At 32.5% G+C, this 22,953-nt stretch overlaps 3 protein-coding genes across 3 annotated transcripts in view; 1 reads left to right on the top strand and 2 right to left on the bottom strand.

The window, feature by feature from the left end:
- Positions 1-9,482: 9,482 nt before the first annotated feature.
- HELRODRAFT_193605 (hypothetical protein) lies at positions 9,483-12,568 on the bottom strand. The gene is made up of 7 exons (XM_009028413.1): positions 12,407-12,568; positions 12,079-12,218; positions 11,608-11,717; positions 11,315-11,448; positions 10,960-11,111; positions 9,901-10,813; positions 9,483-9,798 (listed from the first exon to the last, which is right to left on the bottom strand). The coding sequence occupies exons 1-6, from the start codon at positions 12,447-12,449 to the stop codon at positions 10,694-10,696; spliced, it is 699 nt and encodes a 232-aa protein (XP_009026661.1). The 5' UTR covers positions 12,450-12,568; the 3' UTR covers positions 9,483-9,798; positions 9,901-10,693.
- A 303-nt stretch (positions 12,569-12,871) lies between these two features.
- On the top strand, positions 12,872-14,052 carry HELRODRAFT_179596 (hypothetical protein; the record flags this gene model as incomplete). The annotated part of the gene is made up of 4 exons (XM_009028412.1): positions 12,872-13,015; positions 13,433-13,519; positions 13,602-13,673; positions 13,915-14,052. The coding sequence occupies 4 exons, from the start codon at positions 12,872-12,874 to the stop codon at positions 14,050-14,052; spliced, it is 441 nt and encodes a 146-aa protein (XP_009026660.1).
- A 6,223-nt stretch (positions 14,053-20,275) lies between these two features.
- Positions 20,276-22,953, bottom strand: part of HELRODRAFT_87051 (hypothetical protein) — a gene marked incomplete at both ends in the record, with an annotated part of 9,450 nt that continues 6,772 nt past the window's right edge. The window contains 5 exons of the mRNA XM_009028362.1: positions 20,276-20,494; positions 20,784-20,898; positions 21,166-21,240; positions 21,797-21,922; positions 22,402-22,515. Of these exons, the coding sequence (XP_009026610.1) occupies positions 20,276-20,494; positions 20,784-20,898; positions 21,166-21,240; positions 21,797-21,922; positions 22,402-22,515 (649 nt within the window). The remainder of the gene's footprint in view (positions 20,495-20,783; positions 20,899-21,165; positions 21,241-21,796; positions 21,923-22,401; positions 22,516-22,953) is intronic.

Genomic DNA, 22,953 nt, shown 5'->3' with positions numbered 1-22,953 from the left:
GATGGATGAACGAATGAATGTTTTAGGAAAATGATTGTGGATTGTAACAAGATAAAATATAGAAAGACAATAGAAAAATAAAAGGTTTACGAACGGATATAAACCGATTTTAATAGAAAAATGAGTGTACCGGTGAACGAACGGGTATCTTTCCAGATATCTAAAACTATGATTAGATGAGAAACATATGGTTAAAATGAAAAAAAAATAAAAAGATAAACAGACAGACAAACAGACAGACAGACAGACAAACTGACAGACAGACAGACAGATAGATAGATAGACAGAGAGATAGAAAGATAGATAGAAAGATAGATAGGAAGATAGTTCGACCTATTAATTGACGATATGGATCGATGGGATGAGACGCACGGACCGCCCACAACAAGCAGTAGCACATGCACCACACCCTACGCTGATTTTGTTACATGTAATCAATAATTAGTAATTTCAGTGCTGGCTGTGGCTCGACGTTTCTGTAACCCGTGGTTTGTGGCTGTGGGAGTTGTTAATTGATGTTGAAGGAATTACTTTGTCGTTGCTTGTTTTTAAAGTTTAAGATGGATTATATTGAATAAATAAAAAGGTTTCAAGTAATTTTTTTATTTGTACTGATTTAAATCTTAAGTTTTATTATAATTAATAGATGCACGTGAAATTTTTTTATAAATTTAAATACTATTTCAAGTGTAGAGTTTCAAACGATCGAATGAAAATAAAAACGAACGACCAAAGAGGAATCAATTTGCTTTCTTAAAATGCAAAACACTAAAAAATGTTCAGAATGTCTTGAGAATAAACAACAAAAATGTGAAAAAATCATCTAACTCTGAGTCTTTAAAAAACCAAAAAGAAACAGCATGTTTTGTTTTGTTTTCAAAACATAAACAACAAAAAACAACAAAAAAGCATGTGCAAGACTGTCTGGATCTGTTCGATCTTTGCATTCATCCTCTGATTGGCTGCGGGGCAAGTCTATAAATGAACGCGGGAATGCTATAAAAAGAGTCTGGGAATTTCCAGGCTGCTTTCCAGACCTCGCCGGAGAAATTAAAAAGAAAAAATGTCAAGGAAGGAAAAAAATGAAAGGCCACAAAAAGATTAGAAAGAAAAAGTGAGAGAGAGAAAAAAAAGAGAGAAAAAGAGAGAGAGAGAGAGGGAGAAAAATTATAAAGAGAAAGAAAAAGAGAAAGAAGAAACAGAGAAGTGAGAGAGAGAAAGAGGGAAGTGTAAAAGCAAGAAGAAAGATGTGAATTGATTTATTAAGGGCTTTGAAATAAAATGTTTTCAAAAATCAGTTTATACATCTGTAGCGCATTGATGTTTGTTTGTATGTGCGTGTGTGTGTGTGCGTGTGTTTGTTGATCATCACGTACATCAATCTTTCCACATCCACAAAACTTTAGATCAAGATGTAATTATATAGCGCATATTTTTTAAAATAAAACAAAGTTAATGAACAAGCATGTCTGCATATAAATGTAGATCTAATTTGTGAATTATTCACGTAGTCACTCTCTTGAAAATGTAAATCTGAATGGATTGTTTTTTCTTACAAACGTGTGGATGAATAAATGAATGATTGAATGAAAGAATAAATAGATGAATAAACGAGCGAATGATTATACGGATAAATAAATAAATAAATGAAGGAATGAATGAATGACTTGATGGATGGATGCAAGAAAATGTTGCTCCTTTTCGTATGTAGAGGTACACGGGTATTTTATTATTTGCGCGGTAGATGCATACATGCCTTGCTGTATTATCATCACGTCTGTCCATTAAATCAATGTGCTCTACAAGAATAAAACGGTTTAGACCGCCTCAATAATAATAATCAGTGCCATTTGATTTGGACCAGGCTGGGACCTGATGAGACACATCGACGACGATTTGGTTTTCCTCAAATAAAAATGTTTGTAGATGTTTGTAGATGATGAAACCACCGACAACTATGATATAACACTGATGATGATGAATGCTATAGGATGATGATGACATTGACAATGATGACATTGATGCTAATGACGATGATGATAAAACTGACGACTAAGATGACGCTGACTACAAAAATTGAACGATGACAACGATGATAATGACATCTGCACACCTCACATGACAATGACATCAATTATCCTTACAACAGTTATATAACATTAATGATTTAGGCTGAATATAAAATTACGGTTTTAATTAACTGCCTTAAAAATGTTTTTTTTTTACTGCTCTATATATCAAACTCAAGTTAAATTATTGGGATAAACATAGTTTTGGCACAAATGAAACAACATACTGATCTTATCAAACCACCAAACACATACAACGACATACAAAAATGTACAAACAAAACACATGCAACAACATACAAAAGCAATCAATTACATAGATAAAAGCATGCAAACAAACAAACAAAAACGTCAACATACAAAAACATAGAATAATAGAATAATACAACAAACACTTTTGAGTTAACAAACAGTAGAATGAATTTGTTTCCACACATTAACAAAAATACAAAAACGTAAACAAACAAATGAATGAACGAAGGAACGAACGAACGAACGAACAAACAAACAAACAAACAAACAAACGAATGAGTGAACAAACAAACAAACAAACATTTATTCACTTCCTCAGTGGTCTCCATCAGGTCTGCGGGCAGTAATTATCAACAAATACGTGAGTCTCTTATTAAGTGAGTTGTCGATGTGTTGCGTTGTTTTTTGTTGTTGTTGTTGTCTTTTTGTTGATGTTTTTGTTGACGCTAATGTCATGGTAGAAAAGTTAATGTTGGCGTTGATGCCATTGTTTATGTGGGTAACGAGAGTCTACTGATGCTGTTTTTAAGTGTTGATGTTGGTTATTTTTTGACAACATTTTTTAAGAATATTAATGACATTTTGTTGATGTTTTTGACGCGTTCGTGATGAAATTAAAATTAAAATTAATTTTTAATTAATTAATAATAAATAATTATTATTAAAATTAATTTTTAATTAATTAATAATAAATAATTTTTAATTAATTATCTGAGCCGCCAATGCAACAACGCGGACGTATAAGTCAAATGAATACGTGTCAATACACGAGCAAAACACACAGCAAGTAATTAACCAGGATATCTTTGCTTTCGAAGCCAGTCAATGTGACAGTAGAGCCAGGCGCCTTAACCATAACACTATCTCATCAACACTAACTCAATACATGTGAAGATGATATTATGACGATGTCGACGATGATGATGTGATAGTGATTAAGATGACATTTTTATTCAGTTGGAATGCAGTTTCTGCTGACGATTTTAATTACTGTACCACATACTACTTTAAAAAGGGCTTGCTTCTTAATTGTAGAATGTGTGGTGATTGATCGATTGTATTGAATTGCTTATTGCTGTTTGTTGTTGTTGTTGTTATTATTTGTTGTTAGACTTCTTTATATAATTAACAGATAAATAATTGTTATAAAGTTTTATACGTATAAACAGTTTATCACAGAAACTAAACAACACTAACACATTCAACAACATAAAAAACAAAGGCAAACAGCAACATAAACAAACAACAACGCAAACAAACGCAAACAAACACAAACAAACACAAACAAACAACAACACAAACAACAGCGAAGCAACAACAACCAACAACAACAAAAAAACTTATCGGACGTCACAACTTTTTGAATGACATCAAATTAATCTCTATAAAATATTTACTCGCCATCCATCTTACCCCACGTACGTGTAAAATACATTTGTGTATTTGTGTATGTGTATCATACATTTGTACAATTGAGTGTACGTGTATTATATATATTTGTATGTGTATGTATGTTTTATTTATTTATACGACTTGTATTTATATACGCACATTTGTATGTTTGTATATGTTTGTGTATATATTGGTATGATAGTATTTATACTTTGGCATACTAGCAGATAAGTTTAATAGTGGTATATATACATCAATATTTGTATGTACATTTGAATACTTGTATATTTGTTTGTATATTTGTTTGTATGTTTGCATATACGTTTGTTTGTATATCTGTTTGTATGTATTAAAAAAGGAAGGACAACAAAAACAATAAGCAAATGAAAGAATGATGCTATCAGGCTGTTGTAGTGTTTGTCTATCGCTATTATTATTTTTATTATATTATTTTTTATTATTTAATATTATTTTTCGTGTTGTTGTTATAATTATTGAGATTAAGAATTGCGTAATTATTACTGTCATCTGCCTCATGAATAATTAAATAAAAAAATTAAATCGTAATTTTGTGGGGCTGACGTTGTAGAGGGACAGGGTAGTGTAATGGTTAAGACGACTGGTTTTGCTGTTGCTCGGACGGATTCGAATGCGAAGTGATCACGGTCCCTAATGTGCAATGTTTTACAAGCGTGTTCTTTGTTGCTGTTGATGTTGTTGTTGTTGCTGCTGCTGCTGCTGTTGCTTTTGTTGTTGTTGTTGTTATTTAAGAAACAATTAATGAATATCACAATTAATAATAATTATTATTATATTTCATTAAAGAAACACTAAACAAAATATTGATTGGATAGAATCAATGAAGGCAAAATGGAAACAAATTTATAATTAGATTGTACAAACATTAGAAAATTGTCAAAATGGTAGTACAGCAATGAACAAACATTCAAATGTGAGCAAACAACATTAACCAAATAACAGACGAACGCACGCAAACAACCAAACAAATTATGAACACACATACACACAAACAAAACAACAAGCAAACAATCAATGTATGTACACCAGATAACATACATACATACGCTTATATACACATGTACAAATACGTACAATTGTTAACATTATCAGCTCCATGTCAACGGCAACAACAAGCAACAACACACGCACATCCCTACAATTTGATTGGACCCAGCCCATCCTTTGACCTGATCTTGACATTTGTGTTAATCAAATCAACCAATCAAACAACAAGTTTTAAAAATCAAAACATCAACCATACAACAAAAATATCAATCAAACAATCGATCAACTAATTTTCCAATCTACAAACTTATCGTTCTTATAATTAACTAAGATTGACAATATCACACTTGATAAACCACGAACCAATTAATCAATCAACCAACTAACCAACCATCTAACCAACCAACCAACCAGCCAGGTAACTAGCCAACCAATCAATCAACCAACAAATCAATCAAGAATTCAGACCGTCAACTAATCACATCTGTTCCTGACCGAGTTGTTGCTTTTAATAAGATTGCTCAATTTATTGATTGCATCTCTATTATTTAAAATGTTTATTGCATATGTGTGTACATACATCATGCACGCACACTCACATACACCCACACACAAATACACGCACACACACATTCAAACACAAATACACACACAAATACACACACTCACACACAAACAAACCAGCAAACAAACCAACCTATAAATAAATACAAATAATTTTTCTCCAAGATGTTTAGTTCCTTGAAACGCCAGCAGCAGCACCACTACCACCACGACCACCAACATCCCTGCCACCAAGCTGTTTGGAAGGAAACAATAAAACTTGAAGATGATGGCAGAGATGCTGTGATGATGATGATGGAAGGCCTCTTCTTTCTTGGGCTTCTGCTGTTTGTGATGATGATGATTACGATGACGATGATGATGATGATGATGATTACGAGGATGATGTTGATGTTGATGATGATAATGATGATGATAATGATGATGATAATGATTACGATGATGATGATGATGATTGTGAATGATCATCGTAGAAGTAGCACGGAAAGTTGTAGCCAAAGTAGTTATAGTACTTCAAGTAGTTGTGTTATTAACATGAGCGTAAGTAACATTACTAAAGCATTAATGATGACTTTAGTAATAGTAATTGCTGTAGTATTAGTGGCAGTGGCTGTTGTGGCGATTGTAGTTGCAGTTGTAGTAGTGTAGTAACTAATGGTAGTAGTAAATATAACTTAATATAGTAATAGTACTGGACCGCAATAACAATGGTAGCATCAGTAGTAGCAGCAGTAGAATTAGCTGTAGTTGCAGTAGTAGCGATAGTAGTAGTAACGACAACATTGAAAACAATAATAGCACCAGCCGTAGTATTAGCAGTTGCTGTTGATGTTGTAGTAGCAGCAGCAGTAGTAGTAATTGTTGTAATAGTAGTAGTAGTAGTAGCAGTAATAGTAGTAGTAGTAGTAGTAGTTGTAGTAGTAGTTGTATTAGCAACAGCAGTAGTAGTAGTTGTTGTAATAGTAATAGTAGTAGTAATAGTAGTAGTAGTAGTAGTAGTAGTTGTAGTAGCAGTAGTAGTAGCAGCAGCAACAGTAGTAGTGGTAGCGGTAACGGTAGTGAAGATGTGGACAATGATTGATTGTTAGCAGTATGAGAGAGAAAGAAGGTGACAATGACTGATCGTTGACGACCGGACGGATGTTACTCTGTGTTGGTTTGTGTGTGCCTGTGCGTGTATGTGTGCTTGTGTGTGTGTGTGTATGAGTGTGTGTGTGTGTGTCAAAGTGTAATTATGTCATACACTACATAATGTACTGCTACTAATGTATGTTTTGTTTTTACTTTCGTGTCTACATTTTACACATTTTTGAGTTTATGCTTGTGTGTGTGTGTGTGTGTTGAGCACGTGATCGGATTCAGTGAATCCAGTCTCCTCTTCAACTTGCCTCACTGGTTGGTTGGTTGGTTGGAAACAGCATCGTTGGATGATGATAATGATGATGTTGATGGCAGTGATGATAATAGTGATGGCAGTGATGATGGTAATGATGATGATGAAGATAAAAATATTGATGATGATGATGATGATAAAGATGTATAAGGCTGGACAATTAAAAGAACCAGGGTTGAGAAAAATGATGATGGTGATGTTAAAATAGTTGCTGATGATGAGGAAGATGACCATGATGTGGAAAAATAACAATGGTCATGATAATAGTCGTAAAATTAAATTCTATTTTAGAATAAATTATTTATTAGGTTCGCGGAAAGCAGAAAACTACTGTTAGCAAACCAGAAAATTACAGCTAGCAAAATTTCAATTCGAAAAACATTTCTTTCACGTCAGTAATACCACAAGTTGTTGAGTTACTGATGCGATTGAATATCATAAAAGGATTGATGCTGAAACAGTTTCATGCAGTCTTACGTTTAAAAGGAGGGATGATGACGTCATATCAAATGACTTCCACTTCCTTTGGATTATCTATCGATGCTAAATATGTGAATTTGATTAGTCAAGATGATGGTGAGGATGATGATGGTAGTGATGATGGTGGTAGTGATGATGGTAGTGATGATGGTTAGATGCTCGGACCGGGAATTGGTCGTCCAACAATAATGAAAAAACATCATGAACATTGTTTGTTATTAAAATGCTGTAACTTATTTTCATTATTTTGTGTGTATTTGTTTTTACATGTTTATTTAAAAAGGTTTATTTGATATTTTGTTATGGCATGTTATTGTTCATTTTCTCAATTTCTTGTTGTGTCTAAGCTAGTATTTTAGTTGATCGATTTGAGCTGGTGTTTTGTTTTGACCGGGTACTAATCTAGCTGGAAGCGTTGCTTTATTTGGTATACTTCTCATAAATTTTTTGTTAACTTTCATGAATAAACCTGTTAAAAAAACTAAAGAAAGTGTACTATGTCGACAAAACAAAAATAGAAAAAATTGTAAAAAAAAAACAAAGAAATAAACAACCTTCTGAGAGAAAAAAATTAAACAAAATATTCTTTAGTCAGAAAGAACATTTTTTCCTTTCTTCTCTCATTCTCTCCTTCCTTCCATTCATCCCAGCAGTGCTGCCAGTCACGTGTAGCAATTGAATAAAGGTGATTATGCAAATTGACTTCATCCTATACCTTTGCGGGCGTGTGCGTGTGTTTGCGTATGTGCTTCACTTGTTTGTATGTTTACACGTGTCTGTGTTACTTTCCGTGCGTGTATGCATGTGTACGTGTTATTAAGGATTCGCGTTCACAGACGCAAATGTCTTACGGAAGTAGGCTGATTGTGGTTGTAGATTTGAAACTGATGTCTTTGTTTAGTTGCTTGTTTGTTTGGCAACAGTTGCTCGTTGTTTCTACATTAACACTCCATTTTTGTTTGTCACCAATTAACATCTGCTCTGCATTCAGTAAACATTTCTATCTCTAACATACCAAACTTAGAACGAATACATTTACGCACTATAACACAAACACAACACCGAACACTACTTAGAAAACTGCTCACGTACATTAGAAATACAAAATATAAACAAAGGAATATACAAATTCTGGCGCGCCCCCGTTAGAAATACAAACAGTACCGGGCTGGCTGTTAATCAACCTACCTTATTCACATTCTAAGAGAATTGGGCAATTCTAGACGAAGGTCCTTTTAAACAAGTGCTGCGTCAGGTGGCGTGCAAATATACACACACGCACACACACACATACGCAAACATACATCCACACACACACGCACATACGCAAACACATACACACACGCAAACATACACGCATACACGATGACACAAATACACACACACATACACGTACGTAAATTCGTGTAAGTCGACTTCTTACACACACACATGCATACATACATAGGCATATGTATGTATGCATATATATATATATATATATATATATATATATATATATATATATACATGGTTAAAATGCACTCGAGAGCCCAAGTGTTTGCAAACACGTGTGTAATTGTATCCACATACAAACAAAAAGTATAATTACGTAACCGAATTAACTTGCGGGGGACAAACATACGAAAAACATTTTTAGGAACATTCAACGTATAAGCAAACATACACACAGACACAAATACATACAAACATACGTACGGACACATATACAAAAAAATACATACAAACAAACACATACAAACAAACACATGCAAACAAACACATACAAACAAACACATACAAACAAACACGCAGACATCTACATAAGCAGCAGCAGAAGCGGAAGCAGTCACATTTTATCATCTTGCCCCAATAACAATACGTCAGATGTAAATTCAAAAAAAATGCTTTTAAATTGCAACATTTGTATGCGACACATTCCAACGCATGTATCCGAAACAGATACACACAAACACACACATTCACGGGCATACAAAGACACATGCACACATACACAGACGCATAAACACGTAGACACAAAAATACACAATGGAAGATCTCTTCCAAAAAATACCCTTCAACAAAAAAATACCTGACAGTGTATTAAATACCATAAAAAATGACGGAACAGTTAACAAAAAAATACAAATCCAAATATACAATTCTTTTTTCCGCTTTTTTTGTCCGGGTGTCATTGAAACTCACGCTCATTAAAAAATAATTCAACATATTAATTAAGACAAAAATAACTAACCTATTAATTAAAACATAATTAATTAACTTATTAATTAAAACATAATTAACTCATCAACGACAAAAACACAGAAAATGTTTTGCGAACGTTTTATTCCCCCCAAAAAAAAACAAATTATGTTACAATAGATGAAGATGTATGTACGTATTAAACTATCAGCGATATCGTTTACAATAAAATCTAACTAAAATATCATATATAATAGATAACATTGCCATCCAATTAACATAAACTAAATCTTCGTTATAAAGTAGGGTAATAAACCTTTAAAATTCAAGTTCGAAATAAGCGTACTCTAATTACATAAACATGTAACGCCGCTCGTTAGCCTTTCAGAACGTAAGATACCTTTTATTTTGACATACAATTCAAAAATTAAAATTCGATATATATATATATACATATATATATATATATATATATATATATATATATATATATATATATATATATATATATATATATATATATATATATATATATATATATATAAGCAGGATATTCGAAATAAATGAACATACGATATATAGAGGTTAAAAACGAAATTCGATATAATAGTACATCGTTATATTGAATTGAATTTCAACGCAAACGCCAACTGCAAGCAGATATCAATGAGTGTAAAAAAATAATTTTTGCTATCAGAGACGCACTTCAGGACGTCAATCAAGAAAGAATAAACAGGGGAGAAACTGTTTACAGATATCTTCAATGATATATACATAGTTGTTAAAATTTAAAAACAATTTTCCAGGAACATAATTTCAATTAAATTATTAATAATTAATTGGAAATATATAAATTTATGGAACTACATTGATAGCTACATCAACAAAAAATAAATGCCTTATTGCAAAAATTTGAAAGAAATTTTGATACATGAAAAATTTGTTTTTTTATACAAGCAAATATATCACACCTAAATCAATTGTAATAATTAATGATGATAATATTTTAATTAATATAATTATTATTTATTAATATTTATTATCTAAATAATATATACAAAAAGAGAAAAATTAAAAGCAAAAATTGACTTGAAATTGATTGACAACAAATTGTATTATGAATAAATAATACAAATTATAGTGAAAAAAATGATTCAATGATCAAGAAAAATAAAGGCGAATTATTTTATATAAACAAAAATTAATTACAAAAATATTAAATAATTAAAACAAAATGATGAATATGTACAACGACAAATTTATTAAATTCTAAATTAATAAATAGAAAAACAAATGAATCAATTAAAATATTTATTGTAAATTATAAAAACCATACTTATACAAATAGTTTTAATTCTGAATAATGTTTCACAGTTATTAAAAATGAACTATCAAGGTTTAACCATAGTATTATCTCCTTATCAAAAGGCAATCCAAAATCCCAACTTTCAAAACCCTTAAAAAAAGTGCATTTTGCAGCCATTACCTAATCATTAGAATCCATCATCTTCATCATCATCTTCCTGCCAATCATCACCCTCATTCTCCTCCACCTCCCAATTATCACCACCAAAGAAGTGGCCCCCAGAGCATAGAACTAACAGCAGCCCCAGCGACCACACCCATGGCAACATCAGCGCCATCTACTGGCCTCCTGTAATAGTACGGGGGCTGGTTGGCATAGATGATGGTCGTCGTGTTTGTTGGAATGCTGTTCTGGTAGTGGTGGTCGTAAGGAATCTGATGCTGTTGGTCTGATCGAGGTGGAAAATCGATGAAATAATTTTATAGATTTTATAATTTTATAAGTTTTTTATAATTTTCCAAATCTTCAAATGCAATTTCACTAATTACTTATTAATTTATAAAGCTAAGTTTTAAATTAGCATAAAACAAACTAAAAATTAGCAATCGCATCCAAGAAAGACAACAACAAACAAACAGAAACACGACTAACAATATGCAGGCATGGAGGTGTACGTTACCCCGTCATAAACATTATAGTGGTTGTTGGGGTATGCCACGTTGTAAGGAGGGGGCGGAATGTATGGTGGGAGCAGACGAGCATCATTCAACACGAACTCCCATGCTCTGGTGAGAAAAAAATGACTTATCTTGAAAAATGATTTTAAAATTAGGGTTAAGACTTGAGAAATTTAATGTCTGCTATAAAAAATTTTTGGTAATTAAGAATAAAAGATGAAAATATTTTGAATATTTTAAAATGCAACAGGACAAGAAGTTGCTAACTTTTTGTCGTCAATGTTCTCAGCACAAAGAAGCCAGACATCACCATTGACTTTCTTCAATGAAAATAAGCAAGAGGCATCTAGATGATGTGGCGGGGTCACATGTAGAACCTGTGTGTGAGAGATTTAAAATTAAATTAATTAATTAATTAATTAGGTCAATCATTCATTAACTCAAAAAAGTCCTAGAAATAATTTTTCTTTCTTTTTGTGATCTTCACTAACGGAATTTTCAACTTATTTATCAAATCAGCCATTAAAAAAGATTATTAATGATAAAATTACATAATGTAGAAGTATTGTCTGTGACAAACTATTGCTGTAGTATACATATATTAACACTATTATAAATTAATACCATTATTAATACTTCTAATATCAGATAAGGATTAAAATAAAATAATTATTTATGGTATCAGAAAGAAATTAAACACAACAAAAATGACACAAAAGTAAATAAATTGTTCCAAACTTCGGAGAAGACGTCACTGCAGTCGACATTCATTTCGATGACATCTTCTGCTGAATTATGTTGGCGGTCCTCGTAGTATTTGAAACTGCCATCTCTGTACAGAACAAACCAATTCTTTTTCCACCGCTTCAGGATGGTACCTATGGGAAATACTTTTTTTTCACTAACTGGAAAAAATGACATTCACTAAAAACAATGAATAGATAATAACTAAGTGTGAAAATGATAAAAAAAAGTCAATGGATTGTGTCTTAAATGTTCGCCATTATTTTTTCCCAATTTAACTTATTGCGCAATAATATTAAAATTCAAAATAAAGACGGCTAACTTTGACGAAATAACCAGCCCGCCTTTGCAATTTCAATGTTCATTGTAAACTTTTTGATAAGGAAATCTTTTAAAACGTTAACTTTGAGCGAACTTTTATAAAAATTTTATGAAAATCACGAATTGCTTAAACTACCAACCAACTAATTAGACGATCAGGTGCCATCGAAAATAAATCTATGTTATCACGTTGACTAGTAAATTTAGGTTTAAACCAGTTTTAAAATGATTTTTCATTTATTAAGTTAATCAAAGGTTTAATTTAATGTAACAAAATGATAGTTTAATACAAATGTTGTTATTTTATAGTTGAAATTTAAACGTTTTATGAAAATAAAACTTTTGTCAATTAAAAAACAATACATCTTTTTTTAAAGCAATGAAAGAATGAAACGTTTTCCATATTTTAAAAAGTAAACTTACTTCAAATAAACATCCTGTGAGTGCGAAAACTAAAGTGATTAAAATGATAAATTATATTTTGATCGTTAACCGGTTAGGGCAGCCGAGATTGAGGAAATATTTCAATTCTTCATTGTTCTCTCCGTCAGAAACTAATTCGGATCTACGGGATGTTATCAAGTTATCTCTTGGCAGAGATCAGAAACTGGTTTGTCTGCAGTTTGTTTGCCATTTGTTTGTTTGCTTGATTTCTTTTTTTTTCATTTTGACTTTATTATATTTTAATTCAATTTTTCCATCTTAAATTTTCAAATGGGCCCGAATGTAAGCCTTAAATTAAAAAAGTAAAGTCCTGCTGAGACCTACTAACACTATTTTTATAAACTTAGTTGTTATCTTACCCACCTTACCTCTCATCCACCTAGAATTAGTGATTAGGTTTAGATTAGATTTGGCCAAAGACCAGAGTTAATGCTTTAGTTTTTAATCTTCGGAGTTTAATGTTAGTCGAGTGCTTTATTATTAATATAATTTCAAACTTAATTAAAATCTTAAAAAAATACTTCTAGACATCTAACTATAAGTAGTTTTATTAAAAACTTATTGAAATATTTTTCTTGTCAAGGCAACCTGTTTCAAATATAAGAACGAGAAAATATTGTGCAGGAAATACTTCAACCTCCTTGTCATTGTTTCCATTGATGATTTTGAGGTATTTTCATTCCTTTATTTTATACATTTCAAAACTTTTTGTAATGCAAACTTCCATTCATAAAAATATTTCCAATATACAGAATGAAATAGCCATTTATGAGTTTATCCATATGTACATGTCGACATTAAATGATTATTTCAACAATAAACTGGTTTGTATTTCTGGTTGTATAATCTGCTGTTAATTTAATTAACCTAGACCGTGTTAAACATTAATTTTAACGGTTAATATTCGATTCTTCCACAGAATGAACTGGATGTATCCTTTTTTTTCAACTTTCTCACATTCACTCTCGATTAAATTTTTCATACAAATTTAAAAATATCACTTGAAAGGGACAGAATCATTACATAATTACCAGAATATGACCCTTAACAGAGCCTACCAAACAGCTGATGATGAGCACTGACAAATGTCACATGATCCTCGAGGAAATAGTCAGCAACAATGGCAGGGTGGTGAACAGTACCAAAGATCACATATTGTCCACGATTAGAGTTTTAGAAACTTTCGAAAACCAACCAACATGATGTCATAGCTAGGTACCTACTGTTGTGGCACAACTTGTAATAAACAACAGCCAAATTAACAATAAATGCCGTGACATGCTTGTGATGTTGTGGCACTACGCACCCTGTTACATAAACTGTTTCATTTTTCATCTATTTTTTTAAATTTGAATTTTTCAAGTGAAATAAAATTCCATTGCAACTGCAAAATATTTTATTCAAACAATATTTGTGTTGAAAAATAAATTTGTTGAATGGTAAGAAAAAGTGTGCAGGTCAGCTCAAGTGCATCCATCGATACAACAGAGTAGCATGTTACTTGGTACATACACAGTTGAAGAAAAATAATATTCAACATTAAAATGACTGAAATCAAAAAACCAATTGCATTTTTGGAAAAAATATTGAACAAGTGAAATGGAATTAACAATATTAATGAATTTTAACAGAAAAATAATGATTCAATTGATTTCAAAATTATAGTCCATGAAGATCTCATTGGTTATATCACAGGTACATATGTATAAATGTGTTTGCAAGTAGGTGTGTATGTGTGTCTGTTAATGTATCGTTTTTAATATCATCAACTATAAATTCGTTTGATCAAACTTGAATATGTTGTGCCAAATTCTAAAACAAAAAATAAGAGTGCAAAAAATGTAAAAAATATACATAAGCTAAATTACATGACACAAAATATCGGCAAAGTGCGTTTGTTGTTTTTCATTTGGCAACTATCTTTAATGAGCTTTTGAGTCCGTGATCTTGGTTGATCTAATCAAAAACCTGACGAAACAACATCTAGCCATACATATACATACAAGACTACCATCTATCTATTAGTCATTAGTTAGCATAAACAATAATATGGAAAAATAGATAAGTTTGTATCAATAATGATCATGACATGCGTTAACACAGCTTATAACGGATGAAATTTAGTTTAAGAGATCTACATTTTATTTTAGAAAAAAAATTATGCGTCCTAAAGAACTAAAATATTTTTTTAATTTGCCGAGTGTTTACATCAGAAAAATCAAAAAATTCACTAGTTATTCTTCAATTGCAACAACGTGAATAAAAATGTCTCGAGCGTGTATCAATGTATCTATTTATATGACTAGAAACCGACCGACTAGATAGATATGCAAGTATCGGTAAGGATCAAACAAAAATGGTTCGACGTCTTAAACATGTACATAGATTTTATTTATAGAATATTGTAAAGATTTATATGTGTATATGTGTATATATATAATGATATCATTAACAATATTTAAGATATAAACAATTAAGAAAGTTAAAAGACATTGAATGAAACATAAATATATGAAAAAACAAAGAAATGAATGAATAATAAGTAAATAGACATAGACGCACATCACAAACAGCAAACTTAGCAATAAAGTATAGTGTTGTAGATAGATACATTAGATACATAATTAGCATTTAACAAAAGGAAGCCTCACGCCTCAGAATGATACAAATAAGAACGTTAAATAGGGAACATGCTGGTAACAGTTATTCTAATTGACACATTTAAACATCTCTACTACGGTTACATAGACTATGTGGCATACATATTTATTTGATATACACATTGAATTTGCTGTAAATTGTGCCGATAAAGAGAAAAATACACATACGTACAATATATACACACATGAAAACTTAAAAAGTAAATTGCAATAAACAAAAATGAATAATTAAAGAAGTAATAACGACATGATGGGGTTAATGCAGATGCCGAAATAGTAGCCAGTCAGCCAGGTATGGTAAGAAGTTGCGTATGCGTACGATTGCTACTGTGTTGCATTGCATTGCGTTGCGTGCCAATAATCTCTTATTGAAATAATTAATAATGCACATGCACGATTGTCTTGTCTTGCTCATCCGAACCATACATGTGTGCGTGTGTGTACGTGTATAACGTATGTGTGCGTGTGTCGTGTGTATAACGTATGTGCGCGTGTGTGTGTATAACGCGAATGTGCGCGCGTATAAGCGTATGCGGACAAAAATTCATACGCAGGTATAGGTATAAATACCTGCGAGCATACAAGCACATTTTTAAAGCATGTACATGATATACGTGCGTGCGAATACGTAAAGTTAAACCTACACGTGCGTTCGAATGAATACATATATTGTCACAGGCATGCATTGCATGGAAGCGAGTATTTCTCAGAAGTACTAAGACTGATTTCAAAAAACTCAAACAACATGGTCCTATGTTTATTTATGCCAATTAACTTCCTTTCATATCGATAACTCAATGTTTGCACTGTGCGCGTTGAAGCTTCTTAGTTTAGTTGTTGTTGCTGATGTTGTCGTTGATGTTGTTGTTGTCGTTGATGATGTTGTTGTCGTTGATTTCGTTAATGTCTTTGCTGACGTCATTTCGTCTTCGCTGATGTTTACTATATATTTCCATTTTTGACTATTTCAAGTTCTTTGCTTTCTAGGTTGATGATAGTTTTTGTTTAAGTATATCCCAATACGTTTTAATTATCGTCGTTTCTCAAATTTTCTAAAAAACAACAATTTTTATCCTTATTATTATTATTATTATTATTATTATTACATTATTATTATTACAGTTATTATTACTTTATAAAAATCTTTGTGGTCCTTGCGTTGTGCTAATGAACGAAAGAGCATCCATTTACTGCTGCTGATTGGTTTGTCTCAGTTGAATGTTTCCGCTACCACTGCTGCTGCTGTTAGAATGGCTGCCGGTGACCACATCCACACGTTCGTTTGCCGACGTCATTGTCGTTGCGGCTACGTCACTTTCAGGGTTTGTCGCGAGAAGAGGAGTTGGGATATTTTGAACTTTATTTTCATGAACTGCACCGGTAGTAGTGTTTTTATTGTTGCTAGTGATACTACTATTAGTAATAGCAGTAGTGTTGGTGGCGATTACTGTAGTATTTGTTGCGTTGTAAGAGGTAGAAGAAGCGGCGACAGACGATGAGTTGCTGACCATTGAAATGTTATCAGCATTATTGATAGAAGTTTTGTTACTCGTACTACTGAAGTTGGCAGTCATAGTAGTAGCAGTTGTAGATGCAGTAGTAACGCTAGTAGCAGTAGTACTAGAATTGGTAGAAGAAGTAGTAGTAACTGAAGCAGTGGTAATAACGGCAGTTGTAGTAGTAGCAGCAGTAGTAGCAGCAGTAGCCGTACTAGTAGTAACAGAAGTTGTAGCAGAAGCAGCGTTTTGTAGTTTTTGTTGTTCCAGTTGCTTACTGAGATTGCTGGCCTCCCGAATGGCTTGCACAACTTGTTGCATGGTCGTGCGTGTGGCTGCTGGTTGGTGTTGCTGCTGTTGCTGGTGCATGAGGTTCACAAAGCCCTGAGTCTTAGTCAGGTCTCTTAGGCGACGAACCTCCGTCGCGAAACCTCTCTTAGACTGTAATGTAGTGATGGTGAAGATGATGGCGATGTGGACAAATATGATGATGGTAATGATGGTGTATGTGACGTGAAAGAATATGATGATGGTAATGATGGATTCGAATGTTGATAATGATATGGATGAATGTTGATGAAACGATGAAAAGTGACGACAAATGATGAGATGATAGTGACGATGATGGGAAATGATAGGATGATAATAAAGACGACGATGAAGATGACGACGATGATGATGAATATGAAAATAATGATCACACAGACTGTAGAGATGATGATAAATAACCAATAACCAAGGAAGATCGTAAGCTATAAGAACAGATCAATGTTGATAAAGATGATTTATTGAAATGACGTAAAATGAGGTCGAATATGACGATGAAGAAGATGATGAAGATGACGAAGAAGAGAAAATGATGATGACGAAAAAGATGATGAAATGATGATTATGAATTTCCGCTATCGTTCATGTATAAATATCGATCTATTCTACAGCATGGATGATGATGATGATGTACAACAATGATGATAAATAAATGAATGAATGAATGAATGATTGAATGAACAAACGAATGAATGAATGTGACGATGATATGATGATGGTTATAAAAATAATAAAGATGGCGATGATTACGACGACGATGGTGAATGTGACAATTCCCTTTAAGAGTTCACTAAAACCGTGCAAATATTAAAGGAAATTTATTTCGTTTTAAAGTTCTTGAAAAATTATCTAAAACCATGCAAACCTAACGAGGCAACTGTATACAACAAAACGATCCAACAATCCATTAAAATAGGTATATACGCAATGAAGAGTTACAAACATGCCTACGTATTTAACCATCAATTCAATACCTAGTAGCATGCACTCGTGATGATAAATTAACACAACCACAATAAGAACATAAATAAATTAAATTTTTACACACACACACACACACACACATATACAAATACAAACAACACACACAAACAGACATAGATACATACACACACAAACAGACATACACACACACACACACACACACACACACACACACACACACACACACACATATATATATATATATATATGAGCATTAAAATAAAGTCTGTAATGTATGTAAATGGTTGACAACAAATAATTTATATCAAAATCATAATTTCATAAATAAGTTTATATATACTTGTATACATGTGCATGTGTGTATGTGTGAGTGCGTGCGCGCGCACGTGAAATAAGTAATTATATTAACTATATACACACATAATTAAAAATCAGACGACAACTAAATACTGTATATTTAAAAAAAGTAATGTATGAAGTATAATGATATCAATCAAGCGAGCATGCAGTGTGCTGGAGGAGAAAGTACAAAAAATTTATCAACAATATCATCCAGTAAATTCAAATATTATCAAATTATAAATAAACAAACAATTGAGGAGATATAATATAAAAATGAACTTTTTTCCCAGGAAATAAACTAAATTAAATATTGAAATTAGAGTTATTTATATTTAAGTTGTTGTTCTGCTGCTGCTGCTGTTGTTGGCTGCTGGCTCCAGTAATGCTTGCCCCTCCCAAGCTAAGAGATGGAAGCTTTGGAATGATGGATCTCGTCGACTGGTTTTTTTTGGGGGTTTCGCCATTAGTCGTTTCAAAATTGAGTTCAAATTATTAACAAATTTCTATTGGTTGATGACTGTAACGTTTAAATGAGTGGTGAATTTTGATTGGCTGGTTAATTTTAGCTACGAATTAATAAGTAGCTTCTATTGGCTGAGATCCAATTGTTATGAGAAAGCGGTGAATTTTTATAGACTTGCGGTATTAATCTAGCGAATTTGTGAGGTGGCATATGTGAATTATTAATATTTTATTGAAAATTATGAAGAAAATTATGTGACTTCAGTTGAATGTTAAATTACTGTTTGGGTCTAGCTAGGTGTTTTTAAAAGTGAATTCAAATTATTATTATACACTACTTAGCAACCATCGTCACGTATAGTTGAAAGCTTTCCTACCTCAGTAAGAAAATACTACTTTCATTACTTCAAATACTAAATTAAAATTCAAATAAATTACTGAAATAATACATTTGAATAAGTACTTTCATATACACATATTCATACGCATAGCATGCCCAGCTTACTGTCCTAAATATTAATTTTAAAAGTAGAAAATTAAAAAAAAAACCATAAAATCCATCGGACTCACCACCTTTCACGGATAAGTTTTGAATTTTGAAGAATAAATAAATTAATAAAAGAAAAATAATATTCAATAAGGAAAAAAAAAGAAGCGGGGAGGGAATGAATTAACAATTAACATGTAAGAAGACAATGAAAGTTAATTAAAAGCTTTGTAAAGGTGCAACAAAGTCAGTGGTGGATTGTGCTACTATTTAGAGACATTGTGCCAGAGGTGCGTTTTTATTATAAGGAAATAATTATACATCAATAACAATTATTAATACATAATTATGTTGCCAATAGTAATAATAATAATTATTATTATTATTATGATTGAAATTGTTTTAATTAAGATCCATGCACTTTTTTAAAACGTGGGTTAATAATAATTTCCAATGCAATACTTCAATTATAACATAGACATCTAAATAGAAATAAAAAAAAACAACAACCGTGTATAATAGGTGCATAAGGATATTTATAAACAGGAGTGCACGGGTAAAAGTTAATTGAGGAAAAAAATTAAAAAAAAAAAGGGTTCTGTAACAGTGGAAAATGATAAAACAGAGCAGAGTATTTTACCGATTGCAATATTATCCAACAACAACAACGATGACACACTAAAAAAAAATCGTCAATTAATAAGACACTAAAAAATAGATAAACACGATGACAACCAAAACAACCTAACATAACAACAACATCCCCAACAACAAAACAAACAACAAAAACAAAACAGACAACTACAAACAACAACAACAAAACAATAGCACACCTTTTTCTTAGTGCCAGCAATATAATCTCGATACATATCTGACCTTAGGTATCTGTTGTAACAATCGCTCTTCATCAACTGATATATGTGCTCCTGGTGATTATGATGATGATGATGATAGCTATGATAGTAGTAGTAGCAGTAGTAGTAGTAGAAGTAGTAGTAGTAGTAGTAGTAGTAGTAGTAGTAGTAGCATTATGAAAAGTAGTGAGATGTTGATAGTAAGAATGACATCAACATTGTCGTAGTCTATCATCATTTTCCTCATCAAACTCCCAAATAAAAACTTAGTCAAGTTTATCACCACCATCATCATCATCGTTGTCACCATCATCATCATCATCATCATCATCTTCGTTGTCACCATCGTCATCATCCTCACTTCCGCTTCTACAAAGCAGCATCGATCAGGGTTGGTGGAGATTTTTTTGTTGACAGTTTCAGCGACTTTGCAGTCCACATTCACGGGCTCGTGTGCATTTGGAGATAGGTAATCACTTATAAAATGAATGAATGAATGAATGAATGAACAAATGAAGAGTGGATAAACGAATGGATGAATGGATAAATGAATGAATGAATAGATGAATGAGTGAACATGTAAAAGAATGAAGTAGAGCAATCAATCAATCAATCAATCAATCAATCAATCAATCAATCAATCAATCAATCAATCAATTAATCAATCAATCAATCAATCAATCAATCAATCAATCAATCAATCATTCAATCAATCAATCAATCAATCAATCAATCAAACTTACTTATAGATCTCCTTGACGGTTTGTTCGACTTTATTTAAACTGATGCATTTCAACTTCTGGCAAGCCTCCCAAAACCTGTCAATCATGTTGATGACGATGGTGGTGGTGATGATGATGATGGTGATGATGTCGGTAGCAGTAAATATTCATCACTGTTTCTCATTTATCACTCATTCGTTCATTATGACCGTATGTAATCACGATATAAAAATTAAAATCATGACACCATGCGACTCGAAGCCAAAAATCCATAACTTAAAAAAAAATTTTAAAGAATGAGAAACAAGCTAGTGAAAATACAGTAGGCGATCCATTGTTGTTCATCAATTCTTTATCGAGATAATATTCTATCCCTTGTTCAAATTCAGATGTTTAAACAGACTAAAATAAACTTTCAGCTAATAACATTCAACAATTATTGCTCTGGAATCCCAAAAATGTGATGGCTTAAAAGAAAATAGCAATATCCGGCTTTTAAAAATGGTTGAAGCCGAATGTCATATCTCGGTCTAGAAAAATATTCGGTGCGTCACTAATAGCCACACTTAATCATCATAAAAACATCATCACACAAATAAAACCACCGGATGACATCACCATAGCTTAAAACCACAAGACCAACAGTACAAACTTCAAGTTCTCGGCACTGAACTCCTTCTCTAGAAACTTCTTGAAATGCTCCCGGCCACTTGCATCTCTCAGAAGTTCGCGGACGCTGAGTCCCCATCTTTTTACACGCCGAGGTGGGATGTCTTTCCTTCGTGTGGCGGTGAATTGATGTGATGGCGATGATGTGATGTGATGGCGACAATGATGTATTGTACGTACGCTGTATGGAGTGTTATGCCGATGTACAACGTCTGTCGTGTACAAAGTGTATATACGTTGTGAGTGAAACCAATCAGTATCAGTTAGGGGCAGAAACAAAAACCATCATCGTCGTCATCATCGTCGTCAGTCAGTTATGATGGAATGAGGAGTCGATAGGATAGATTTCAATCATTATTACTTGCTATTAGTACGATCGTTCTATGGACTGGAAAAAAGGGATCTCTCTCACTCAGTTTAAATAACAACGTCAATTATTCACCATGTGTCATCATCGTTCTCACCATCATTTATTCACCGTCATACATACATAACAAATACTGACACACATATACAACATACGAACAAACGAACGAACGAACGAACAGACAAATAAACAAACAAATAAATGCAAATGAATAAACACACATGGTGGACTCTTGTTCCCAGAAATCCAGATTATCAGAAGTCCAGGGATTGTTGGGTTCGGCTGGCGTTATGAAGGGATCGAACTCGGAATATTGGTCGTAATATAAGAGGTAGCTGATGTGTGATAATATATGATGTCACGTGACGACGATGAAAATAAAAATGACGTCACGCAGTGAATGACGGTGTCATGTGATGACGATGGTGTCATGTGATGACGATGGTGTCATGTGATGACGGTGTCGTTATGACGTAATAGCGAGGCAGCAGTTGGGTGCAATTTTAACGTCTGACGGGTGCTGAAGTGAGGTGGCGGGAAAGAGACGCAGTGATTACATGAATGCACTTTTAAAAAAAAAGATAAAATAACGTCGCGCTGATAATAGCAGATGATGGGGGATAAGGATGATGAAGAAGATGATGATGTGAGAAAATAAGGATGATAAGTCTTAAGCCGGCCAGATAAATCATTTCCAGCTGATAATAACCTTGAAAATTAAGCTCCTAGTCACGTAGCTGAACTGATGTTACTGATGACGATGATGATATCAC

Source organism: Helobdella robusta (assembly GCF_000326865.2).
Source record: "Helobdella robusta unplaced genomic scaffold HELROscaffold_55, whole genome shotgun sequence".
NCBI lineage: Eukaryota > Metazoa > Annelida > Clitellata > Rhynchobdellida > Glossiphoniidae > Helobdella > Helobdella robusta.
The sequence above is the reverse complement of the archived record's forward strand: the minus strand, read 5'-3'. Positions and strand labels throughout refer to the sequence as shown.